The following is a 24,553-nucleotide window of genomic DNA, read 5'->3' on the forward strand; positions in this document are numbered from 1 at the left end:
TATCTTAGTCCTGTCTGAAAGAGCAGAGACTGAACAATTGCATGCATACACTGAAATTTCAGGACATAAACCTTCATATGCATTATTTCAGGTTTATACTTGGTTCAAGACTTTCATTTTTATAGTCTGTCTGAATAATAATTTATTTCCTTGTTGTCATCTGCCCAGGTTGGTGGAAAACACTTAATAATCCAAGAAAGATCGGAGCACTGCTTGTATATGGTCCTGCCTTTTTCAGTCTGGCACACAGTTTACATAAAATGCTTGAGTGTAACATCATAGCTAGAAGGTTAGCTGATCAGGAATAGACTTTATTAGCAAGTTCTGAAATGTTTGCCCTGCTTTTTCTGTGACCACCTGGGCCCGGAGGTAACTACAAAATACGGATTTTTGGTCTATTGTTGTTAGTAGTTCGCAGGAACTAGGAAATGTTCTTTGATAGCAATAACTTACATCAGAACAGGTTTGAGACTTGTGACTAAAGGCGGTGATGCCAAACCCAGCTAGAGCAGTTCTCGCTTCATTAGTCTTTTTGTCTTCTTGTAGTTATGTATTTCTGCTTGTCAGATTGGCAAGCATGTATAGTTAGGAACATATCATTGTACTACTCTGGAATGTTATCTGGGCAAGCCTGTACTCTCCTTTGGCATTGCAGCGTTGACAAGATTGCTACAGTCTGACAGTTCCCAAGTGCTCTGTTAGAAGATTATTCTGATAATAGATCTGTTCCTTTCCAGGTAGAATGCCATGTTTACAGTTTCTGTTGAAAAGCTGACATTGACTGGGTTATTTGGTAGATGCCACTTATCTTCAATATAATCATTAGTGGAATTCAAAGAACATTATGACCAGTAGAACTGCAAGACAAGACTAGTCCTTGACTTACAGTTTTGCTTTGATAATGACAGCTCAAGCAGAAGGACTTATAATATACTTAGTTGACCTAATCATGCTCTTGAGCAGCCTAGACATTGCATAGGATCAGGAACAAGTATATCCTTTACGACTGTACATTGCTGTAGTCTGGATGTCACAAGTTCTGCTGTACAGTTTATATAGTAATTTTCAGTCTTCTGTCCAGGATTATCGGTGGTTTTTTAAAAGCCTGATACATTCCTGTCGTCATAAAAGCTATTCCAATAAAAAGGGCTATTGAGCTGACCCCATTCTGGTGTGTTTTACCTCGCTTTATGGTATATCCTACATGGAGGACAAACAGTTGATGGCTTGAGAAAAGCAGAAGTCTTAATTGTATTTGGCCAATGGGGAGCATAGTTACTTTCATAACAATAACTAATGGAATAAATAAGTCTGTTGTTATGTGATGCAACTTACTGGCACTCAAAGCTTATCCTACCAGAGCCCAAACAATATCATCTGTCCATGTAAAGTTATTGCAGTATCCCAAATGTGCAAGTAATCCAGTCGATTATCTAGAATATTTTGCATCTGATTTGCCTGCTAGATCTGATAATGTGTTGTAGAATGGTATTGCAAGAGGTAATGCAGTAGTACAGCTGTGATTTCTTATTTCCGCCATCCTGAAGAGACTGCAATTTGCCAGACTCTGTATTCCATCAAGTCTTCAAAAAGAGTATGCTTAACTTACCGGACAGTGACTCTAACCCCTGAGGACTTTTATCATCTTTAGGAATCCTACCACCCGCTGCCCAAACCTGTTTTGGATTTTTTGGCTAGCAGAGGCTTTCAGATGTGGGGAGAACTGGGTGGAGCTGGAGTCATTCTTCCTTTTATGCAGTATGGGGTTACTAGGATTTGTGCAGCATATGCAGAGCTCCAGCAGCTACTGCTGTTTAAAAGACTTCTGAGTTCATGTATGTGAAAGCATCTCTGTGCCCTCTGCAAGTTCTGTAATGACTGCGGTGTTGTAAGGGAAGTATCCGTTGTTTATGAACTGAGTTTCACTAGTGTAAATACTGTTTTGAGTTAATGAGATATGATTTTTTCTGGCTAGTACGTATTTTACTAACTTTTAGTGTTTATGATGTTATTGAAAATCAGGTTGTATACAACTATTTACTGTAAAACGTATCAGTCATGGTATTGTGGATAAGCATGTCTTTTTTTTCAAGTAAAATGGTAAAATTATTTCTTGAAATGCGTTAGTATTGCAGACCTGTTCAACCTGTTACACAAATATTGATTCCTAATATTCTTAAAACTTCCGAGGTAAATGCCTTGCATTATTTTTCATCTTGGATTTTGCAAAACTGGAAATGGAAGGGATTAAAGGACTGTCTCAGGATTTGGGAAGCTTTGCTTTTGTATCTGGGTTTCAAGCTGAGTATTCCCCACTTGGATAAATACATGTTCTTGTTATAAGTTGTCTTTTATCTAATATGGACCCAATTTTTACATCTCAAATGAGAGCATTTGCATTTCAGGGAAGCAGCTATTTTATTCTTCCTTTCTCTGTGTGTTAAAGGATGCCTTTTGCACAGCATCTCTTTTGCTAAATCTGCTTATTTCCCACATTAGATACTTAGTGGGAGAGTCAGTGATATGTGGAGGAGGAGAGGAAGTAACAGAATTGACGTATTCATGTGAGAAAGTACTTCTGATGTAAGAGCAGTGGGCCATGTGCTCCCACACACACGCACAGAGGCTAAGTAGAAAAAGCTGACCAGATTTTTAGGTTAACTGGATGCTAGCTGTTTACCAGTAATTTTTGGATATGTTACTTTAACAAAAGAAATTTAGCTATGAGTCCTTTTGGGCACTTGTAATAATAAGTTGTTTCAGGGAAGTTAGAGCAAGAAGACTTTGACTGTTTTGAGAAATATGTCTCAATCCAAGTTTGTATTCTGTTGTATTTCATGAAAACCCTTTCTACTTGCTGTTGCGTCATCAGTGGGTATTTTTGAGCATCATTTTGTCAGCAGAAAGTTGTTTTTCTGGAAACAACCATTAAGGAGTCATGTGCTAGTCTGCACTGGATTCTATGGGCAAAGCCAGTGACCGTTAATGAGCTCTGTCTGTCAGCCAGGAAAGCAATAGGGAATGGAAAATACCAGTATAAAAAGAGAACTAGGAAAAAAAGAGGCAGACTGCTTTTTAGAGCTATGCTTTCTAAACCTAAAAAACATTGGTTTAAAACACAATTTAAATACTGAGAACTTAGGGCTTCACTTTTTTTCCCCCAAGGACAATGTCTGAAACTTGGTAAAGTCATGGAAGCAAAAGGTACTCAAAGATGGAATCACGTGTAGGTGTTTGGGAGGTGCAGGAGGATTTCTATGAATCTGACATGCTGCTTAAAATTAATGTATGTACATGGATGTTTGAGTGATTCCTTTACAGATAATTTGTATTTACTTCAGTTTCCAAAAGGTCCATCTGTAAGATGGCAAAACAGAGATGGAGAGGCAATGCATGAAGTGTACGCTAATGGAATTCGAGAAGCCTCAGGAAAACTCCCTCAGGCCACAGTGTTTTCTTTCTCCTGTTTTCAGTTCATCATTCCTCTTTTCCATGTTCCTTTCCCTTTTTGCCTCTAAAAAAAGTTCCTTTTCGCCAAAAGTCATATGCATGCAGTGAAAGGAAGAAAGATGGGTTGGGTTAAGTATAGTTTCATGTTCGAGTACGCTGTATGTGTGTGATGCAAGTGAGCTGGCTAGATAGATGCAAATGCCTTTCCTTCCTTACACTCTTTAGTGTCTCATGCACTTTCAAGGTAAGTTAATCCAGAGAAATGCTATGTCTAGGCTGTGAACTTACTGTAGAAAAGGAGAACGTGAAGCTAAAGAGGCTTGGGAACTTCCAAGATAGGCTGCTTGTGAAAAAATTTGGAAGGTTTAGTCTCTGAGTCAAGGGCAGTTTTACTGTAGAGGCTCACCTCCCAAAGAGGTGTTGGAAATGATCAACTGTATTCCTGAAAACTGTAAAAATAGGGATTTTTTTACTACAGAAAATATCTACTGCTCAGACCTAGTTAGGCTTGCAAGTGCACATTATCGCAGCGTGGGCTTCATAACTGGTAATAAAGTTGTTTCTGTAGGTTTGTAATACCTGCTGGTCTTTTCCGTTCCAGTGGAGAATGATTGAGATACTTAAAAGGAAATGTAAGAAAGCTTTTGGTGGTTCTTTTCTTTAAACGAACCTCCAGAAAGAACACTTCCTCCTGATTCTCAGTTGTTACTTGACTTCAAAGTTATCTATCAGTATTATTAAAAAATGTAGTTGTTTTTGAAGGTTTACTAAAGCAAGATCACTTACTCCTGTTACCCACTTAAACTCCTTTTGCAATTCTGCCATGCTCATGGCTTCGGCATTTTGCTACAAAGGTTTGGTGGAGGAGTATATCATATGATTTATGTTTTCCTTATTCATTGAATTATTATTAATATCTACATTATAAGATACTTGCATTCATGTGGGCTTTACAGGATGCAATTTAAAGCTTGTGAATTTTTATTGTCAGCAGTTCAAACCATTGTGCTTTCTTCATGTTGTATCCTGTTTTCCATTTGGTTACTCAAGCATTCTAAGAAACCTGATCTTGTTTCTTATGTGCAGGTTTTGGAATAGAAGTTTTATACCTATGTGGCAAAGCCAGGAGTACGAGAGTAACACTAATGTTGGTACATCATAAATCTTAAAATTTGCATTTGGAGCCTCAAATCTCACTCCTGACAAGCTAACAATTCTAATGATCGGTCATAGAAATAATGCATTGTAACAATCTCATTGTTTGCTTTTTAGTCTATTTTTAAAATAATGATTTCTGTTGCTTTCTAGCTTAACAAATGGCAGCACAGTGTGTGACAAAGGTGGAGCTGACTATTGCCTGCACCAATCTCTTGGATAAAGACGTTGGTTCCAAGTCAGACCCACTGTGTGTGCTTCTCCAGAACACAAGTGGTCAGCAGTGGTATGAGGTACAGTGTGATGCCCCTCATGAATCTACTAAAAACACAGTCTAACTTGTTGGACCTTTTAAAACACTGGAGCGCATGATTTCATTAAAATATTTTAATTATATAATGGCATCTCTGAATACTTTTCATTAGGTTATGTCTAGAACAATTATACAGGCAACTCACTCATAATAATTTTCTAATTAATACTTCCACCTGTCTGATTTTTAGCACTGTTCCCCCAGCCATGTGTGAACCAACAGAAGAAGCCTTTTAAGTGCTTAAATGTACTTTTATAAATACAGTACATGAAAACTAGGGTCTCATCCTGGATTTGACAGTATACCATTTGTATGTTGGTCTTCCCTATGCAGGGATAGATACTCTGTACAGGGAGCAAATCAAAACAGGTCCTCAAATATCTCTGACTTACAGCGGTGGGTTTTGTAATATAATATGGTTATTTATATTTGATAAAAGGTTTGTAGGAAGATACGGCTTTATACTTTATAGTAAGAAGAACTTTTGAAAGTCTTTAATAATACGTTATTTGATTTCAGTGCTTGTTTGGTTGGTGAAATACTGGATAAAGTGTATCTTTCTAACTGCAGGTTGATCGCACAGAAAGAGTTAAGAATTCCTTAAACCCAAAGTTTGCCAAGAAATTCCTAATTGATTACTATTTTGAGCTTGTTCAGAAACTTAAATTTGGAATATATGACATCGATAATAAAACCTTTGATCTGAATGATGATGACTTCTTAGGAGAATTTGAATGTACATTGGGACAAGTAAGTATGCAGATGATTTACCTTAGAATTAAGAAATATAAGTTACTGCAAATGATTAACCACTTTTACCTTAAATTTGTCACTATGTTCTTGTGTAGTTGTGGTACTCTTAAGTTGAATAGGATTCCCTTAATTTGTTTTTTCAAGCCTTAGTTCAGTGTATACATGTTTTATTTGCAAGAGGTCTTGAGATGATGCCCTGAAATGTGGATGGTGACTGTCCAGATTGCTGTCTGAAAGTAAGTGGACTGTCAATGAGCACAAAGCGGTAATTGGTATTTATTTACTCTAATACTCAAATTCTTATTTTTGTGCTCCATAAAAAGAGAATCAGTGTATAGCAACATAAGAGTGTTCAAATTCTACTTTTGGTGCTATCACAATCAGGCAGCTTCCTTTTAATTTGTTCTTTCTAATAGATCCTTTGAAGGCAGTTCTCAGGAGAATCTTCTTGGGATTATTCCTTCCCTGTGTCTAAAGTATTTTTATTTTAAGTGCATTATGAAGGCAGAGGCATTGTAAGATGAAATTCGGTAACAATTTAAAATCAATCATTCATTCTTAAAGTAAAGGAGGATCTATAGAATGAGTAGACACTGTTCTGAGAAAGGAGTGCCTGAAGAGGATAAAATAAAATCAACCAGAAACAGTGCAGGGGAAGGCTGATGCTTGCTTGCGTGACAAACATTGTGTTTATAAATCTGTTTGCTGAAGCTTTTATGAAATGTGACTTGCATGTGTTTGAATGGTATGTGTGGAAAAACTTAAAAACAATTTGAGATTGGAACTTAAGGTATTATCTTTGTCCATGTATGTGTATCATACTTACTTTCTAGAAGACATTGTATTTCATATTGCTCCTGAGACTGTATGTGTTCATCTGCCTATGTATTTCAAAATTTTGAAGTGTATCAGGTATTACGTATTTATTTACAGGAGATCATGAGAAGTAAATGTAGTGCTGTCATCTTCATGCTAAAGGAAAAATTCCTAAAATGAACATAACTCACCATCTCATTTCATTCCTTTGAAAATCTATTAAATTGCACTAATAATGCTTGATACTCAAATTTTATCTTGGCAGATAGTTTCTAGCAGGACTCTAACAAAACCATTAGTACTTAAAAATGGCAGACCTGCTGGAAGAGGAAGTATTACGGTAAGACAATTAAGACAATAAATCTCTTCAGTGTTTATCCTTAAATGTTTTTATGTGGTGTTTTATTTTAGTTAGTTACTTGAACACAGTGTGTCTGATGTACAGTACTGTAAAAAGTATCTTAAAGCATTTTTTTTCCCCTCCACTAATATTTCTTTGTTACCCAAAAGGAGAGCAGCCCACCTGCATCTGTAAGTCTCATTGCATCCATCAAAATAATTAGGGCATCCAGTGTGCTTCTGTTTGAGCAGTATCTTTAATTGTCAGTGTCGTCATCTAGTGAATCCCAATGTCAAATCAAATTGTTCCTCCTTTTCCGCACCCCTTTTTTTAGTGTTTCATTTGTGAGCAAACATTTTTTTAATGGACTTGTCATAGGAATGTTGTGAATATCAGAAAACTATGTAGTTCCTGAATACAGAATAAGTATTTTATTTTGTTTGCGTATCTAGATTACAGCAGAAGAAGTGAAGGATAACAGGGTGGTTGTGTTGGAAGTAGAAGCAAGGAAACTGGACAATAAGGTATTTAAGTGATGGCTGTTTCTTTGATAAAGTAGTAAAATCAGAGTCTTGTCAAAACAGGAAACATTAAAATGTTTATTCTTATTTTTTGATGAAATCATTAAATCCATTAAGATTTTTCTTACAGTAAAAAAGATATTGAGAAAGATTGCTTCAGAGTAACTTCATTGGCTGTTTTGAAATTAATTATAACATATTTCTGAATAATACAAGTGCATTGCAAGGATAGTCCATGAACAACATGCTTCCATTTAAATGTAAATCTTTTGACATTTAGTCATAAAGATAAGGGAGTTTTTGTATATCCTTTGGTTTGAATAGCTGTATAAATGATTACCTGTTAGCTCTCCGAAATAAATGGTAAAGAGTGTACTTGGAGTGTGTAAATCTGTTATGTTAAATATTTTGGGGCTGGCTAAAATTACTGTATTTAGAAAGCCTTATAAAAACAAAATGAAAAAAAAATTAATAATGGAAAAAATGTTACTATTTTTCCCTGTCAATTTAATGATACATTTTTGAACTGGATGAAATCCTTAGTTTCCTAACTATCCATTGTAGTACTTATTAGTATAAGTATTCTTTTCCTTGAACTGTCAGGTATTTAATATGTGGACACTACAGAACTTTTATCCTAAATTGACGGACGTGCCTCATTTTTTTTCTCTCTTTCAGAGGCAGTAATATAACTGACTTGCATTTCTTCATCTAAAGCTTTTGTTCCCTGAATATTTAGTTTACTTTTTGTTAATCTAAGTGTGTTTTAACTAGCATTTAATGGCATTCATGCCACAGGCTGTTCTGGGGTAATTACGTGTTCTTTAAATACAGGATTTTTTTGGAAAGTCAGATCCTTATCTGGAATTCCACAAGCAGACTGGAGATGGAAACTGGGTGATGGTTCACAGAACAGAGGTAGGATATTTTCAGTCAACAAGCTAGAGATTAAGATTATTTGATTTCCAGGGTGCCACAGCACTAGAGGTACAGTGCCTTAAAAAGAGAAGACAATGGTCTGGTAGTGACCTGCAGACCAGTTAAAAATCACCTCAGCTCTTCCACTGGTTTTCTGATAGAACAGAAAGTCTGCTTTGTTCTGATTTATGCCATTCTATTTTAAAGGAAAATACTTTTTTAAAAAATAACAACTTTCTGCAATCTAGAAGAAAACAAATGTTTTGAAAAGGTACTGCATACTCAAAAGGAAATTTGTCTCAGTGCTACTCTGAGGGTAGAACTTGGGCGTTCCTGTGACTGTGCTGTTCTTATGTCAGTGCCACCTAGCTGTACCGTTTACTAATGGAAGTAATTACACTAAATGCTTGCATAGCAAGGGCAAGCCAAGGATAATGCTGAGTGAGGGAAGTTGTGCTTGAGCAGCAGGAACCTTCCACCCAGGAGGAGGTGCAGAGATCCCGTGGTAGCAACTGATGGGGTGGGTAGGAGTAGGTTCAGAACGCCTCACTGTAGTGGAAGGGCAGACTCTAGTCACAACTGAGGTACTGTGTGCATTTGAAGTGGTGACTGTATTAATTTTGAAGCACGGATGCTGAAGAAGTATACATCCTTTTTGTGTCGGATTTATAAAAATAGTTTCTCTCATGAGGTGGTTCTTCTACATAAGGTGTATCTTTTCCATGAGGATTTTGGTCATCTTCGATTTCAGTAATGAATCCAGAATTTGCTGTTCCAGCCTAGAACTGGCTGGAGGATTAGTTCTGTATGTTACAGATTTTAAAAACTTTTTTATGTTACTAACTATTATTTACTGTTTTCATTTTCAAAAGAGATTTCTTTGCACTCCTACAGTGCTGGAAGTATTAGTATTATTAGGTATTATTAATTAAGTATTGCTTGATGTTGTGCTTCATAAGGTCATTATGATCTTGTGCTTTATAAGGTCATTATTTGGTGTATTGAGTATATTACAGATACTTTCCAGTTGACAAATTCCAAAGATCCTTCAATATTATTCTTAAATAACACTTAGCGTTCAGCTTGAGACACCTTTTATCCTCATGCACTGTTTCTGCTTAACTGTACTATGAATTTCTTGAGGGAATATTTCCATAAGTGGCATTTCAGAATAAATATAAGCTGGAGGGAATTGTAATCTCCAGAGCATTGATGTATTCAGAAATTCCAGTGTAATCTTCTTCCATGTTTTTTTTGTAAGTCACACTTTTATATATGTTTGCGTGTATGTATATATGTGTGTGCTTATTTAAAAAAAAAAACAAAACTGTCAATATTTATGTAAAGATGAATTTGATATTTTGCAGTGTAGTAGCTGAATGCTATAGTAGATTACAATGCAATCTAGAAAAATATGGAGTTGACAGATACTATGTCTTTTGGACAACGGTGTTGCATGTTAAGAATATTTAGTTTGTTTGTATGCTATATGTTAGGATTTGGATTGCAGGAAGTGATTGACAGCAGCATTAGTCAACTATTTTTGCTTACGAAAATAATGGCATGAAGGTATGACTCATTATAATGACTACTTTCCACTCTTGTGAACAATATTATTCTGACTTTCTGTTTTTTATCAGGTCATTAAAAACAACCTGAATCCTGTTTGGAGGCCCTTTAAAATCTCTCTCAATTCTCTGTGTTACAGTGACATGGATAAGTCAATCAAGGTAATGTACATGAAATGTACATGAAATGTGTGTATGAATTAATGCATTAAAAAAATTAGAATATATAATAACAAGTGGAAGATGTGTTATTCTAGTTGCTGCTTCTTTGTTTCAAATTGAATGTAAAGTATTAGGTTTCTTATTCGTATTTGAAAGTCACAGTTATACATGCATGTTTTAGGAAAAAGGAATACATCTCATATTTGTGATGCATTGTCTGATAAAAGTTGGTCTTGGAAAGTCTGGGAAAATAGTTGAACATAAGTAGCTTTGAAATGTCCACTTCAGTTTCTTATTTGGATTGTACTGTTTTAGTGTTGCATCAGCCAATATTGGTGGTGTTAAGATACTGTATAGTGAAAGATGCATGGTAAAGGCTAGAATACGCCTTGTTCTACGTTATGGCTCTTGTAATACTTTGTTACTGGTGCAACAGGTAACACTAATAAAATTCTTAATATACTGCCTCATATAATTAATTACACTTAATATACTAGCTGAGATAACAGATGTGGACTAGATGTATCTTGTGGATACCAAATGTAGCAACTTTTTCTCCTCAGATAAAATTGAACTTTCTGGCAGAAAGTCAACCAAACCTCTGAAGTGATAGTTCTACCAGGACTGATCTTTAACTCTTTGTACCTTCAGATTTTATCTTGAATAAATTATGTTTAACTTTAGAATGTTTTTCTTCAGGAATTCCCTTTAGGGGTGGAATTGAAGCTAAACAACCAATCAAAATGCCATTATAAGATACTGCGAACATGTTAGAAACGTGGTATCTTAGCATTTGAAACACAACAAAATGAAAAGAAACAAACCATTATACTTGCCGTCCTTCCTCTGGGAAGGAAAAAGGAGAATATGGTCTGCATGTGACAGGTATTACTCATATACCTGGAGGCAGTCCTGGAAAATGCTTAGCAGCCACAGGGATCTGGGTGTTCCAAACACCTGTATAGATTTAAATGTGTAATTATAGAGCAGATGAATGAGCAACTTTACAAGCCCAGAACCTGCTTCCCTTACTGCTTCTGTGTTTTTTCCTTCTTATTTCTTTCTGCTTCCCTTTTCCCCAGAATATGTGACAGCTCTTAGATCTCCATATACTGTAAATACATTTCTTTTTTTCAGTAAACAGCCATAGTAAAAATATAGACCATTGATTAAAATGTATCTATGAAGATGGAGTTATTCTCAGCTCTATCATGATTTTAATAAAATCTGTTCTTTGGAATCTTACCTCAGAAGTGTAGGTTTATTTCCAGAGGAAATAGATTTTACGTGGAGTTGTTATGGACTTGCAGACAGACAGTGGGATTATGTCTTAACTTAGAAATCTGGGACCTATCACTTCAAACATTAAAATGCAGACAGAATTGTGTTATAATGTTGTTGAAGGATTAAACAATACTTTTAACACTTTTATATGCGCACAGTTGCATACATAATGGGCTATTTGTCATAGTAAGTAAAACCACCAACTTTTCCATAATGAGTGGCTTTTCACCTATTTAATGGCTTAGTTTGTGTATCGCCAGCAATGCACAAACCAAGTTGATTCTTTATCTTCTGGATTTATTGCTATATTCCATGTGAATGTGTTTGCAGTCAATGAAGTTCTTCTGTGTTGACAATGTGAGCCTTTCATCCGGAGCAAGCATGCCAAGTTCTGCTGGGAAAAATATATATGCAATTTTATCACATGGTTCCCTAGCACTATTGCATGTCCAGGAGAGCATACATGGAACAAGAGAAATATTCCTGTCTTGCCTGGAGTAAGTGTTGAAAATTGGCTTAGATGGGTCAAAGCAAGACAAACTTTGATCCCTTTAAAAGGAAAAAGAAGTAACTGCTAACTGTGAACAGGTATCATAACTGTTGGCTCAGAAAATGTCTTCAGTTTTAAATTTCAGATACTGAAGCACTTGGCTGAGTATTTGATTGGCTTGATTTACGGTATTCAAAAGAATTTACATAGCATCTGCTATGAACATTAGTCTGTTGGTTCTGTGGCTGCTTGCATGAGATTTAAGTTGCTATTCAGTGCACGTGCATGCATTTGTTTATTAGTGCATTCAAAATGTTGTAGGAGTAGTGCTAACCACAGCAGAGGCATGTTCTGCACAGTGTAGAACTTGCAACCTACATGTCATATTTTGTACTTCAACATTACTGTTTGTTTTCAGAAAGTTAATACCTCTCAGAAGCTCAAGTGTATGTTCAAGTTATTTGTTTTACTTTGTTATTCCTAAATGAAGTGGCCAAGTAATCAATTAAATTGTTTCTTGAATATAATGTACGATGTTTCCAGACTGGAAAGATGGACGTGAAAATAGCTGTTCAGTTTAAGCCATATATATTCAGAAGAGTTTTTCTTGAAGTTTATGTTTTGATTTCAAATCATGGGAGATTCCTACTTTAACTCCTGATTTATTATTGTTATTATCATTATTATTAAATTATTTTAATTTGCTTTTCTGTGATTTGATTAAAGTTAGCTAGCATGTCTGTGTTGCTAAACTGAAAAAAAAAAATCAGAATTGGATGGAATTAGCATATGCTATTATAGAAAAATACCCAGCTTTTTATCTAGAAAGGCAGTTGGGTTACATTCATAAGTTGAGCTTTTAAAAAACAAAACCAGAGGACACTATAAGGTCAAAGTAACAGTGGTAAAATTATGCTCACTCAAACTGATAGGTTCTCAAAGAGAAAAAAGTATTTTTCACTTGTTCTGCCTTCTTTGATGGGTTAAGGTGTTAAAAGATGAGTTGATTGAATAGTAAAACTTAGCATTAAACTTTGAATACAGGAAAAGAGGGATTTTTAATTGACGTTCAGATCCATGAAGTGTGCATCATAGTGACTGTTTAAATTTGCTAATCTTAAAAAGAAAATCAAGTCTTGTTTCTAGGTTTAGGGCTAAACCTTCATATCCTTATAAATTCTGCGTTGTCTTGAAGATTAGTAAAATAATATAGAAGTATTAATAAAACTCATAATTGCTGAATAACTGATTTACTAAATTTTTAGCTGGATGCTCAGAGATAGTTAAATTTCCTTCAGACCTCTGAAAAACTAAGTTTATTAATCCATGATGACAGTAAAAAGACCTACATTGTTTCCCTATTCTTCTGACACCTCTTCATTCCCAAAATGTAGTTCAATGTAATTGACGTAACTCACTCATGGAGACCTGACACTGCCTAATATTCTCATCTCCACTTTAGTGGAAGATCTGATCTGAGACTGGGTATGTTGGTTTTTACCCAATCTTAATCTGTAATCCCATCTGTAATTTTTAGATGCAACTGTATGCAATTCTAAGACTGCAACACGGGAAAAACTTGATGATACAAGAGATTTGGGAATGTTTTGGATGTTCAGGTTTGCCTGAACTAGAAATGCCATTGCAGTGTTTATTGCTTTTGTAGGGCCATTTCTGTTACTAACACTGAATAATGCTTTGATTTAGGTTGAGTGCTATGACTATGATAGTGATGGGTCTCATGATCTCATAGGAAGTTTTCAAACTACGATGTCAAAACTGAAGGAAGCATCTCGGTCCTCACCTGTGAGTCTTACATAGCTTAAGCTGCCTGTCTGTTTTTGATAAGCTGTTTTACTCATTTTGTAGCAATACTTATGTCATTGGCTTGCAGGTATCAAAGTTGTGTTAGGCTATGTGTGAACAATGCTACTGTAGTTGAGGCTGACTCAGCATTTATATTATATATTGACTTTCCTAGGATTAATATCTTGGTTATGGTTTTTAGTATTACATATCTAAATACCCAACCATCAGCACAAATGAATTTCGCTAATCATAAAAATACAGAAATCAAAAAATTTCAAGTGTCAAAAGACAGAATGTGGCACAAATTTTACTGCAGTTAAAAGGGCAAAGCTTGTAGTATTGTTTTTCAGGTTTTACTCAGTCCTTTATTTCAAGTATGGCATTTATCAACTATCATGCATACTTTAGTGAATATGAAAATATTTAACATTTATGTGACTGCACAAAAATGCAACTGAATGTGTTATGTTAGGTGACTCTTCTTGAAAGTGAAATTACCCTTCCTGTTCTTATGAACTGTAACAATTTGCAAGCCTTTTAATAGACAAGATTTACATTTAGGAGAAGAAATGTGGCATAGCAACCTTAACATGAAAGTCTTTGTTTTATGGACATGCGTGTTATCAAAATATTTTACCATCCTCTTTTCTGTAAAACCTGCATTAATAATAATGGCATACATATAGAGGAGTGCCTGGTTGTACTTTTCTAACATCTTGAGCGTTGCATTTGTACTGAATTCCTCAGAGCTGTAGAATGTGAAGAGTCAGCCTTGACTGTAGTGATTTTTTTGATTGCTGCTTTGTGCCCTGCCATGCTTTTCTTTTAGATACCTGTTTCTGAATTAATTTTGAGCTATGCATAATTCAGTTCAATGCCTCTTAAGGTTTTACATTATTACTAGGGAGTTTTGGCCTCATATCTTATGCATGTAGTTCACAGACTGCCTAGTTGGAGCTCTTAGGTGTTTTTCTCATATTCCGCAGATTTTCAGGGTCCAGATGGTATCAGTTTAGCTTTCAACGCTGACAGTGATCCTTCTTACTATTGTAATTAAAGGGTGCAAAAAATAAATCGGGGAGCAGGAGGATTTCATAAAATATTTTTTCTGGGATTTTTAATGAAGATTTTACGAATTTTTGAACAAGATGTTTTTCATCTTTTTTTTTTTTTTTTTTAAAAAAGTTGTGCTTTTGTTGTAGAGCAGTATCGTAAATTAAACAAACCTAGCAGGTTTGTATGTTCACATTTACAAGCACTTTTTTTTTTAAAGAACTATGGTAATGAGTTCCCATGCAGTGTGAAGCGTGTTGTGTAGAGGCTCCTTGAGAACACAAATATCTATTTTTTCCTTGCACCCCTAGTAGCATAATAGCTGCAGTCTCTTTTGAACTTAAAGAAAAAGTATTTTAAATTATAATGTGCCTGTGCTGGTTTTGGAAATGCTTTAAGAAAGTTGTTTTCATGAGTACAGTGGCTATACCTACTCTAAGTAACTTACTGCTGTGTCAGTAAGGTGAAGCGAAGGTAAGAGACCACACAAATACTGGACTCCAGGTTTCCTCAACTTTTAAAAGGAATTAACCTCTAATCCTGTGTGATCTGATTAATTTGATAATGTCTGTAAAATATTTCTAGCGCATTAGAATTTGACTTTATATACTCTGAGTGTGATATTTAGTTACTTCCACAATTCTGACATCAGCTGCACCCATGGGAGATTTGACACAACTTCTTTCAAGTTTACTTAAGGCAAGCATGGGTGTGACCGTATACTTAGTTGCTGAGAAAGCTGATCTTGTATGACTGAAGGGAATGGGTGGCTTTTCATTCTCTGGAGAATTGCTGATTTATAGATTCCACCCACCCCCCCCTTCCCTTAAGTTGTATCTTCCCCCCTAAGCATACCATTAGTGAGCTCTGGTTGGAGGATTATAAAACGTAGTTGAGAGATTGTAAATGCTATCTGTCTCATGGCCATTATTAGTAAGTACCCCACTCATCAACATAGTAAAAAAACCAAGTCCCTGAAAGACAATTTCCATCAAATAAAAGTGATGCTGGTGGTGAAATGTCCAAAACAACAAGGTAAACAAGAGGGATGTAGACTTCTCAGGTGCTGACCTTGTTAGTGCATTTTTTCACTTGAGATTAATTGCAAGATCACTTTTTAAAACTCAATTAACTTAAACCAAAGCAGCAGAACCTGTTTCTGGAATACCTCTTCAGACTATTAATACACCAGACACGCTGCATTGTGCCATCGTGACTGTATGATGGCAGGAGCTGCTTAACCTGGCTAGCTGTTGATTGCACTTGGAGGTTAAGGTGTTGGTTTAGTTGATGAAACCTCAACAACTGATTTTGGAAAGCTTAAATATATACCTCTTATTTTGTACGTTGCTGCCACAGCTGCTGGAAACAGTGATGCTTTGCCTGAATCACAATGCCTTTACCAAAAACAAAGTTGTTAGCAGAATCCTCAGGGGGTAAATGGTACAGAATTTCTTTGTCTAGTTGCAATACTGTTGTCTAAACAAACATATTTGTAAGCTTTTGGGTAAGAGAGGATTTCTGTCTTGATAATGAGTTTTTTGTTGCTGATTTTGGGCAGCTGGATTTAATTTTGTTTGATGCTGAAATAAACTGCATTTTTAATACAAGCGCAAAGTATCAGTCCTAGAATAAACAATTTTTGAATTTGTTGCATAAGTTATATTTATAGTGCTTTTGTTGGGTTTGTTTGCATTCGTGCAGGTTGAATTTGAGTGCATCAATGAAAAGAAAAGACAGAAGAAAAAAAGCTATAAAAACTCTGGCATTGTGAGCGTTAAGCACTGTGAGGTCAGTAATATATTCTGGTATGTCTCTTTATTTTTAAGTATTCAGGCATAGCAACTGATCTGCTATGCCTTCACCCTCAAACTGTAAGAAACTTTAAAATGAAAGTTGTAGACACAGTAAATATTTAAGGGCTCTGATTCATATAAGGACACAGACTGACAGGTGAATCACATGTCTGTCCTTCCTTGTCCCCTCACGTTCTCTTGAAGATGCCGTCTGTATGACAAAGGTCACTTACCAATTTATAGGGGTATTCCTGAACCATTGTGTTTCCCAACTCACCATTTTGTGGTGAATTAAAATCTGGTAAGCCTGTCATAATGTGTTGTTTTATAAGTGATAGTGCTTTTGGAGCTGCTTTGTTGTCTGCCTGTAATTTTGTAAAAGACCTGATTCTGATGCACTGAGTGTGTGATGGCACACGCTGTAAGTACCCTCACTGCAGTGGGTGGGTGGGATATCTATAGAGTCAAAGCAGGGCTTTACGTGGGTAAAGACAACAAATCTGGAACCTCAAAAGTTTCTGCAATAATACTTACTGGTTTTCTCCCATTAAAAAAAAATAATTTCTATCTTTAACTTCTATTTTTAGATCATAGTAGAATGCACATTCCTTGATTACATCATGGGTGGGTGTCAGCTGAATTTCACAGTAAGTTAAATCGTTTATATAAAGTAGTGTTTGAGTTTTGGAACAAAATGTAGTATATAATTGATTGCCTGTGCTCTTCATTTGATTATTGTATTGTTTTGTTTGTTTGTTCTGTAGCATGGAGGAGGGAGGCCATTTTGCCAGAGTCCATTTAGTCTGTTTAGAAAAAATTATTTTCCTTACTCATGGCACAAAGTTCTGAACTTGCAGTTATGTTCATTAGGAACTAGCTGAGCTGTGTGGATAGAGACCAAGGAGAAATTTACAGTTCTGTGATTTACTTGAAGCTTCCTTTGCATAAGGGCTTCCTCCCCTCCAAAAATTTAACTTTTGCTGTTGATGATGGTTTTCAAGGCCCTTTACTTAACAAAAGCAACATACAGAAGCCATCATATGGGTTAGGACCCTTAAGTTAAGTACTTCGTGAACCAAATGCAGCACAAATAACAGTAAGATATCTTCACCCTGGTAATATGCCTTATCACCAAAGCAGAGAAGACCCATTGAGGCCAGAGAAAGAACTATCTCTAGGCTTCTGTGGTGTCTGACTAGTCGTACCTCTGAGAGGAAAGATGTATATGGCAAGATACAGGATGAAATTAATTTAACAGCTATTGAAGAGCTGCTGTGGATGGTAACTGAAAGGAAACACAGTGGAAACCTGAAAGATAAAAGCCATTTCAGCCCTTCTGAGAGATGCAGAGCTTCTGCTGTTTTTGTAGTGGCATTGTTTTTAAGCATGTTGATATTCCAAGAAACGTGCATCTAAGCAATGCGCCTGTTAGATTTGTAGATGTCCTGGTAACTACTGTTTACAACTCCATCATGATTGTCACTTTGGGTTTGCTGGAGATAAGAAACATAATTTTACCTCTAACAGCAATTTGATATAAATATTGCATTTTACAGGTGGGGATAGATTTTACAGGCTCCAATGGAGACCCTCGCTCTCCAGACTCTCTGCATTACCTCAGCCCTAATGGAGTCAATGAATACCTAGCAGCCATTTGGTCTGTAGGAATGGTCGTTCAGGATTATGATACGTAAGTTTTACATTTTTATTTAAATTTTGTAGATATATATAGATTTTTGTGGTAGTGTCTTAGAGCAGTGTTGGAGATGCCAGCAGATTTATCAGAACGAAACATCTGAGCTGAAGTGTAGAGCTAAAAAAGACTTTGTAATCACTGCACAATCACATAATCACAAGTAGAAGCTTGTGTTTACAGAAGACATGCAAGGCTTTTCATCTGTGATGTACAGAGCAGCGTTAATTTAAATAAATGCTTGCATTCTTGCAGATTGGTGGTAAAGACTGGGTTTGGTCCTAGAAACAATTACAGGGGGGGAACTTCCATTTAATTTTGCCTCTTAATGCTTAATAAACAGCATTTTTAATGATCAAGAGCAGCACTGATTAGCTAAACTTGCTGAACTATGACAGCTTTTAAAGGAAGGCATTCACTTCATTTTCTTTAAAATTGCTTTTTTAGAGATAAGATGTTTCCAGCCTTTGGATTTGGTGCACAAATTCCTCCTTCCTTTCAGGTAATGGAATATGTAAATACACTACATAAGACAACTAAAAGCACTTACTTCAGGAGGAGATTGTATGTACAGTCCTGACTATGTCTTTTGTGTATTGACAGGTGTCACATGAGTTCCCGTTAAATTTTAACCCATCAAACCCATTCTGTAATGGTAAGTCTGAGAAAGTAACGTAAGACCTAGAGGATAAAATGTCTAAGGTGAAGAGATAAAAACACTTGAAAAGTGAACTGTGAAGCATGTTGTCCTAATTAAATAATGAGTTTAGTCCTGTAGCAGGAAACAATTTTGTAACTCTTCTTAGTTATTAGAAATAGTAGAAATAGCATTTGGTCTCTCTTCTGTAATGATTTGTGAAAGAAGTGATTTAAACGGCTAGGGCACAGTATGGGTAAGCTGGGAACGGTTCTTCCGTGTTGTCAAGCCACTGTATAGTTGTGGAGTTGTCTTCTTTGAGTATGGTGCTGCTAGTGCCTGTTCAACATGGCCTCTCTGATCACACTACTGTTTACCACACGCTGCCAGGCAAAGAGAACTGTTGTAATTTGGTTACGTGCACTTCAGCATGCAGTATTTGGCTTTTCTGTTTGCGTGAAGCCAAGCACGTTAAGCGTATGCATTAAGCTTTGGTCAAGCTGAAGGCCTCCATTGCTCGTGAATCATTTATTTTTTTTGCACCATGGCTAGTTTAAAATCTTTGCATCATCACTTTAAATAACTGATATATACAGTGTTTTAGGAAGATGAGTGCTTCAAAATACCTGAATTCTAATACGAAAAAACTAATATGATCTATTTGTGTTCTGTAGGAATCCAAGGTATTGTTGATGCATATCGGGCTTGTCTTCCTCAAGTGAGGTTATATGGGCCGACAAATTTTTCTCCAATTATAAATCATGTGGCAAGATTTGCTGCTGCAGCTACGCAACAGCAAACAGCATCTGTAAGTTCTTTATGGTAGTGTGTGTATTTTTCTTTCTTTTTTCTTTCCCTTCTAGTTTATAAATACTATTTTTCTCTCTTAAGCTTGTAAGTGTGCTTGTTTGAACAGATGGCCATTTACCTTGTGAATTGGTGTTTGGTATCCTTAAAACGAGATAAAAGCTAACTGATTTTTGCAGATTGTACACAACAATTCTCTTCTAAATCATCTAAAAACTATTCAGAGTTGAAATAACAACTTAAAAATACATGGCACCTTTATGATATCTTCTATTCGAAGCTCTTGCAGTGCTATACAGGTGTTAAAGTCTAATTTAAGCCGTAGCATATAGGAAAATGATTTAACCTTAGCTGAGAAAAATCAGCTAGCGCTTGTTTCACATCAGATAGCTGAGAGAGAGAATTAAGTTAAGGTAACAAAGAGAAGGAAGATATAGCTCCTGACACCTGGGTACCAACATAGATAATTAGCTGTCCATACTATAAAGCTTTGAGTGCTGTATGTGCTGTGCCCTCCTCCCGACAAAAATTGTATGCGTGAGTTGTTACCATATTAAGAAACAGGAAGTCTGAAGAGCAAATCTCAAGTATTGAATTATTTAGATAATAATCCATGCAAGTTCAGCAACGCTGAAGTCATATATATCCTAAATCATTGATGATAGCAACTACTAGTATCTCAGACATCATGTAAAATCAGAAAATAAAATTAGCTGGTTTTGCATATGAAAGTACCTGTGGAAAGCAATTTGGAAAAGAGCTGTGGATTTTCATATACCAAGAGGTTTATAAGGTTTTGCCTTGGTAGTCTTTCAGTAGTAGTTGTCATCAATATATATGTATTAGGAAAGTAGCAAAACCTCTTGTACTTTTTTTTTTTCCCTGAGAGTGCAATATGCCTAGCAAGAGATTTATTTTTTCTGCTTCAAAGGATGTATTGAAGAAATTTTGCTGCCTTGCCATTTAATGCATATTGTAGATATTTTGGGTTCGCTTTTGGTTTTGATGTTGGTTTTTTTCCCAGTATGGGGGAAGTATAGGAAGAGAGAAATAAATCCAATGTGATGTGCTGTTGTGCTGCTAGTCATAGCCTTCTCTGATTATGGTTGCTTTGTAGACATTCTTGCCAGAGTGGGGTAGCAGAGTGGTGGGGAGCAATGATGAAAGGTGATACCTGAACGCAGGAGATAAGGGAAAGCCAATTATTTTGAAGGCAGATAAGGGAAGACGGGAAGCAAAGTACTGAAGACGACGACTTCTAAGAATACTGGGAGTACCTTTGGAACTTGAATTTGTGCTGTCCAGTGATTGTCTGAAATGAACCAAGTGAGAGAAGACCGGAAGTTCAAAAAGTGTTTTGATAGTTTCTGAACTTTGTACTTCTAGCTTGTTCTTGATACTTCAATCCAGAACAGAGGCTAAGATGGCAACTTTTAGAAGCCCTGGCAATATAGTGGAAGCAACTCAAGTGGTACTTGAATAAATTACCAAAGTACTGCAAGGTGGTCTCAGATGCCTTGGTAATTAACTTCATAAAGCAGCTAGAAAACACGATTAAAGGAATTTGAAAATGGGCATGCTGTTTTTCAGCATGAAAAGATGTGTTTTAACCTATATTTAGGATTTTAGAGATACCTGAAAAAATGGCAGCCTGTTCCATTACCCTTGGTAGCAGTCTTTTGTTCATCCGTTCTTAACGAAATGAAGCGAAGGTTAGCATTTTATAAAGGTATTGCTAGACCAGAAGGGAAACAAATACAAGTTTCACAGGTGTTACCTGTCCAAAACCTCAATAAACTGCCTTCTATCCCAGGACAAATACTTGGAAGATAGGTTGACTGTTGGTTTGTCTGGGGATTTTGGAGAGGAGAAGAGTGATACCACTAGGTATTTGGGAGCTGGCTGTTTAAAGGTGACTTCTTTTAAAAGATTGATAATGTTGTCCTTATAAATTTCTTCAGACTGTACAGTTGAAGCCTGACCACAACTTAAATCTTTGATTGTAAAATTTAGTGAGTGCATTGAACATGCTCTAAGTGACAACAATATGTAGTCTGTATGTGCATTTTTCTAAGTGTACATGCCTACGTGTTTTCTATTTCTTTGTCATAACACAGTGTTTATTGATTTGACAGCAATACTTTGTACTTCTGATCATAACGGATGGTGTGATAACAGACCTTGATCAAACTCGAACTGCCATAGTTAATGCTTCGAAGTTGCCCATGTCCATTATCATTGTTGGTGTTGGAGGAGCAGACTTCGATGCTATGGAGTTTCTTGATGGTGACAATGGAGTTCTTAGATCCTCGTCTGGAGAACCAGCTGTCAGAGACATTGTCCAGTTTGTGCCGTTCAGGAAGTTCCAAAATGTAAGTTATCTTAATTGTATGCTTAATAAATATTGTAGAGGTATGCTGGGTTTGCTAGGATACCCTACGTATAGTCCTAATCTTTTACAGTGTGTCTAAAATGAACTCTGAAGTCTGAGGTAAATCTTTATCAAATGCTAAAAAAAAAAAAGACAGAAGACTTCAGCCTCTGTAGAACTTCCATTAGATGAGCTGATTCATGTTTTTAAAAAGACTCCATTTCTGGTTTCAGCACTGCATTTCTGACAGGTTGCTGCAGGGGAATGACTGTTAAATCTCCCTCAGACTTGATTAAACAAATGGATGTGTTTTTCATTTGGGAGGAAGAACTTACTGGTTTTTTTCCTTATGGTAAAGTGTTTTTTATTATGGATGCCCATTTGTAAATGTGGATGAGTCTTACATTTTAGTGCAATGTTAAAATTCAAGGCTAAATCAGGGAGGTTGTAATCAGTAGAAATTGTGTGTGGGCACGACAGTGGTAGTAGTTTTCATTTTCATTAAAGCAAACATACCAAAAAAAAAGGTGGTGAAAGAATTGAGTCCTGATATTTTATTTTTTTTTCCTGTAGAACCCAATAAAATTTGCACAGGCTAAAATAGTTTGACTTTTAAATGTCGTATAACTGGAAAAAGTTAATTAAAAAAAAAAAAGGGCAAAATTTCCTCAGGATGGGGAAGATAAGATCAGTATTTTTATTTCCATCCTAATATGCTCTAATTTGGTTTTAATATTAACCCTGTTAATTATCATTAATAATAAATTAATAATTAATATTAACCCTGTTAATAGTACTCCTTATACCTTCTTATTTTGCCTTTGTATTTTTATTTTTACTTTTGATGCAAGTTCTTTGTTTAATCTCAGAGCAAATCAGGCAAACTGAAAGGAGAAAGAGAGCAAAATCAATATAGAAGATGCTTACTGAATAAATGCACTTGGATGTAGATTAACTGGGGTCAATATTCAGTATACAATTATATATTCAAATGCTTTCAGTTTCTAGAAAAGGGGGTGCTTTTTTCCCACGGATACTTAGTCTCACAGTAAAAACAGTATCTCTAGGAGAGCTGCTCTGTAGCAATACACTTATCGAGGATAAGACTTGGTGCAAAAGTTTGCAGATGTTTAGACAAGGCCCTGAAGGGTCATCTTAAGCAGATCGTAGAAGTGTATTTACATGGCTGAAGTTTGACATCTGCACGCTGTGTGTGTGTTTCTCATGATGAAAGGTGTCTTCAGACACCGCACCCTTTGCGCACCCAGCTCCTATTATTTCAGTGGAACAAGGCAGCTGGCTGGTAATGGGAGCGAGAAGGTAAAGATGTTGGGGAAGGTTCCATCTGTCCCACACGGGCACTGTGTAAAGTCCTTTGTAGAATGTCAGACCTTAAATTGGCCTAGTAGAGGAGGTGCTCATTACCCATCTTAGGATCTCTGTTAACGATTGGTGGAAACTGAAACTTGGCGTTCTTTTTTTATAAGTCTCCAAAAGAAGCTCTGGCGCAGTGTGTCCTGGCAGAAGTCCCGCAGCAAGTGGTGAACTACTTCAGCACCTACAAACTGCAACCTCCTAAGAATCCTGCTGCAAAGTGAATGGGCTGAGCAGGGGAGCTGAGACTTTGTGCTTGCTTTACTTGCTGTATCTATAGACTTTGGTTCTCGAGATACTTCTGTATACATGTATACACACACCTCTGTACGGTAATGTCTGTTAGCTTTTGCCTGCAAATCACTGTGCCAAGTGTGCCTTTTAAGGGCCAAAATTGTAATTGTGTTAATATCTGATGTTGATTTGAGAGATAGGGCTTACATGCGTGCATTTTATTTTGAAAAGTAAGAGTCAAAAAAAAGTGGTTGAATATGCAGAGAGAAGGGGGAGAACGGCTGGACGTGGAACAGCTGCTTGTGTGGTTCATAGGGCCAGTGGGAGTGGTCGGTTACTTTTGTAGGGATCAGCCCCGGGGACTGCAGTTTCTCAGTGATCATAAAACCAGTCTGAAGTGAAAAAGAGGGTATATCCCCACCAAGCAGATAAAAGTTTGTATCTGCTTCAGCAAATCTGGAATACTTCAGGCTTCTGTGTCTACTAAGCCATTGAAACAAAATGTCTCACAGGAGTTTCGTAATTAGACAAGTGCTAGGGCAGAGCATGAAGACCCTCCTTGCCACACCTACTTCACGTTTGCCACGTCAGTGCCTTTGGCCAGTGCCTGAGATTCAGGGCTGTGTGAACATGAGCCAAACAAGTCTTTAAAGTATATATTCTTTTATAGTGTGCTTTCTCTTAAGGTAGTACAGGAATAACTAGGGTGAATCAAGGTAAACCTGTGACATCTCAGATGAATACTATTGGCCTTTGAGGCTACTACTGTAAAGGCTGAAAGATGTGTTTCAGTGTGTGCTGCGCTGGAAAATGGGAATTCCAGATTTTATTTTGGTTGGGGTTTTGTTTTGGTTTGGTTTTCCTCCCCATAAAACATTCATGACTATTGATCTTTAAAGGGCTTTTTGTGAAGTGGGAATTCACTTTTTAGTTAAAAAGTTCTGTCTGATTTATGACTGCATATTTTCAAGCAAAGGCAGTTCTTGAAAGTGCTACCTGCATTGATTTT

The 24,553-nt window shown here is 36.4% G+C and overlaps 1 protein-coding gene across 1 annotated transcript; it reads left to right on the forward strand.

Moving 5' to 3' along the window:
• The first annotated feature begins 4,756 nt into the window (after window positions 1-4,756).
• Window positions 4,757-23,605, forward strand: CPNE3 (copine III). The gene is made up of 15 exons (XM_009702740.1): window positions 4,757-4,898; window positions 5,489-5,668; window positions 6,753-6,827; window positions 7,280-7,351; window positions 8,183-8,266; window positions 9,907-9,996; window positions 13,478-13,576; window positions 16,337-16,423; window positions 17,016-17,075; window positions 17,985-18,118; window positions 18,569-18,623; window positions 18,725-18,776; window positions 19,433-19,566; window positions 21,701-21,937; window positions 23,424-23,605. The coding sequence occupies exons 1-15, from the start codon at window positions 4,767-4,769 to the stop codon at window positions 23,532-23,534; spliced, it is 1,602 nt and encodes a 533-aa protein (XP_009701042.1). The 5' UTR covers window positions 4,757-4,766; the 3' UTR covers window positions 23,535-23,605.
• Window positions 23,606-24,553: the final 948 nt, after the last annotated feature.

The sequence above is a fragment of the Cariama cristata genome, unplaced genomic scaffold (assembly GCF_000690535.1).
Source record: "Cariama cristata isolate BGI_N322 unplaced genomic scaffold, ASM69053v1 scaffold43906, whole genome shotgun sequence".
Classification (NCBI taxonomy): domain Eukaryota; kingdom Metazoa; phylum Chordata; class Aves; order Cariamiformes; family Cariamidae; genus Cariama; species Cariama cristata.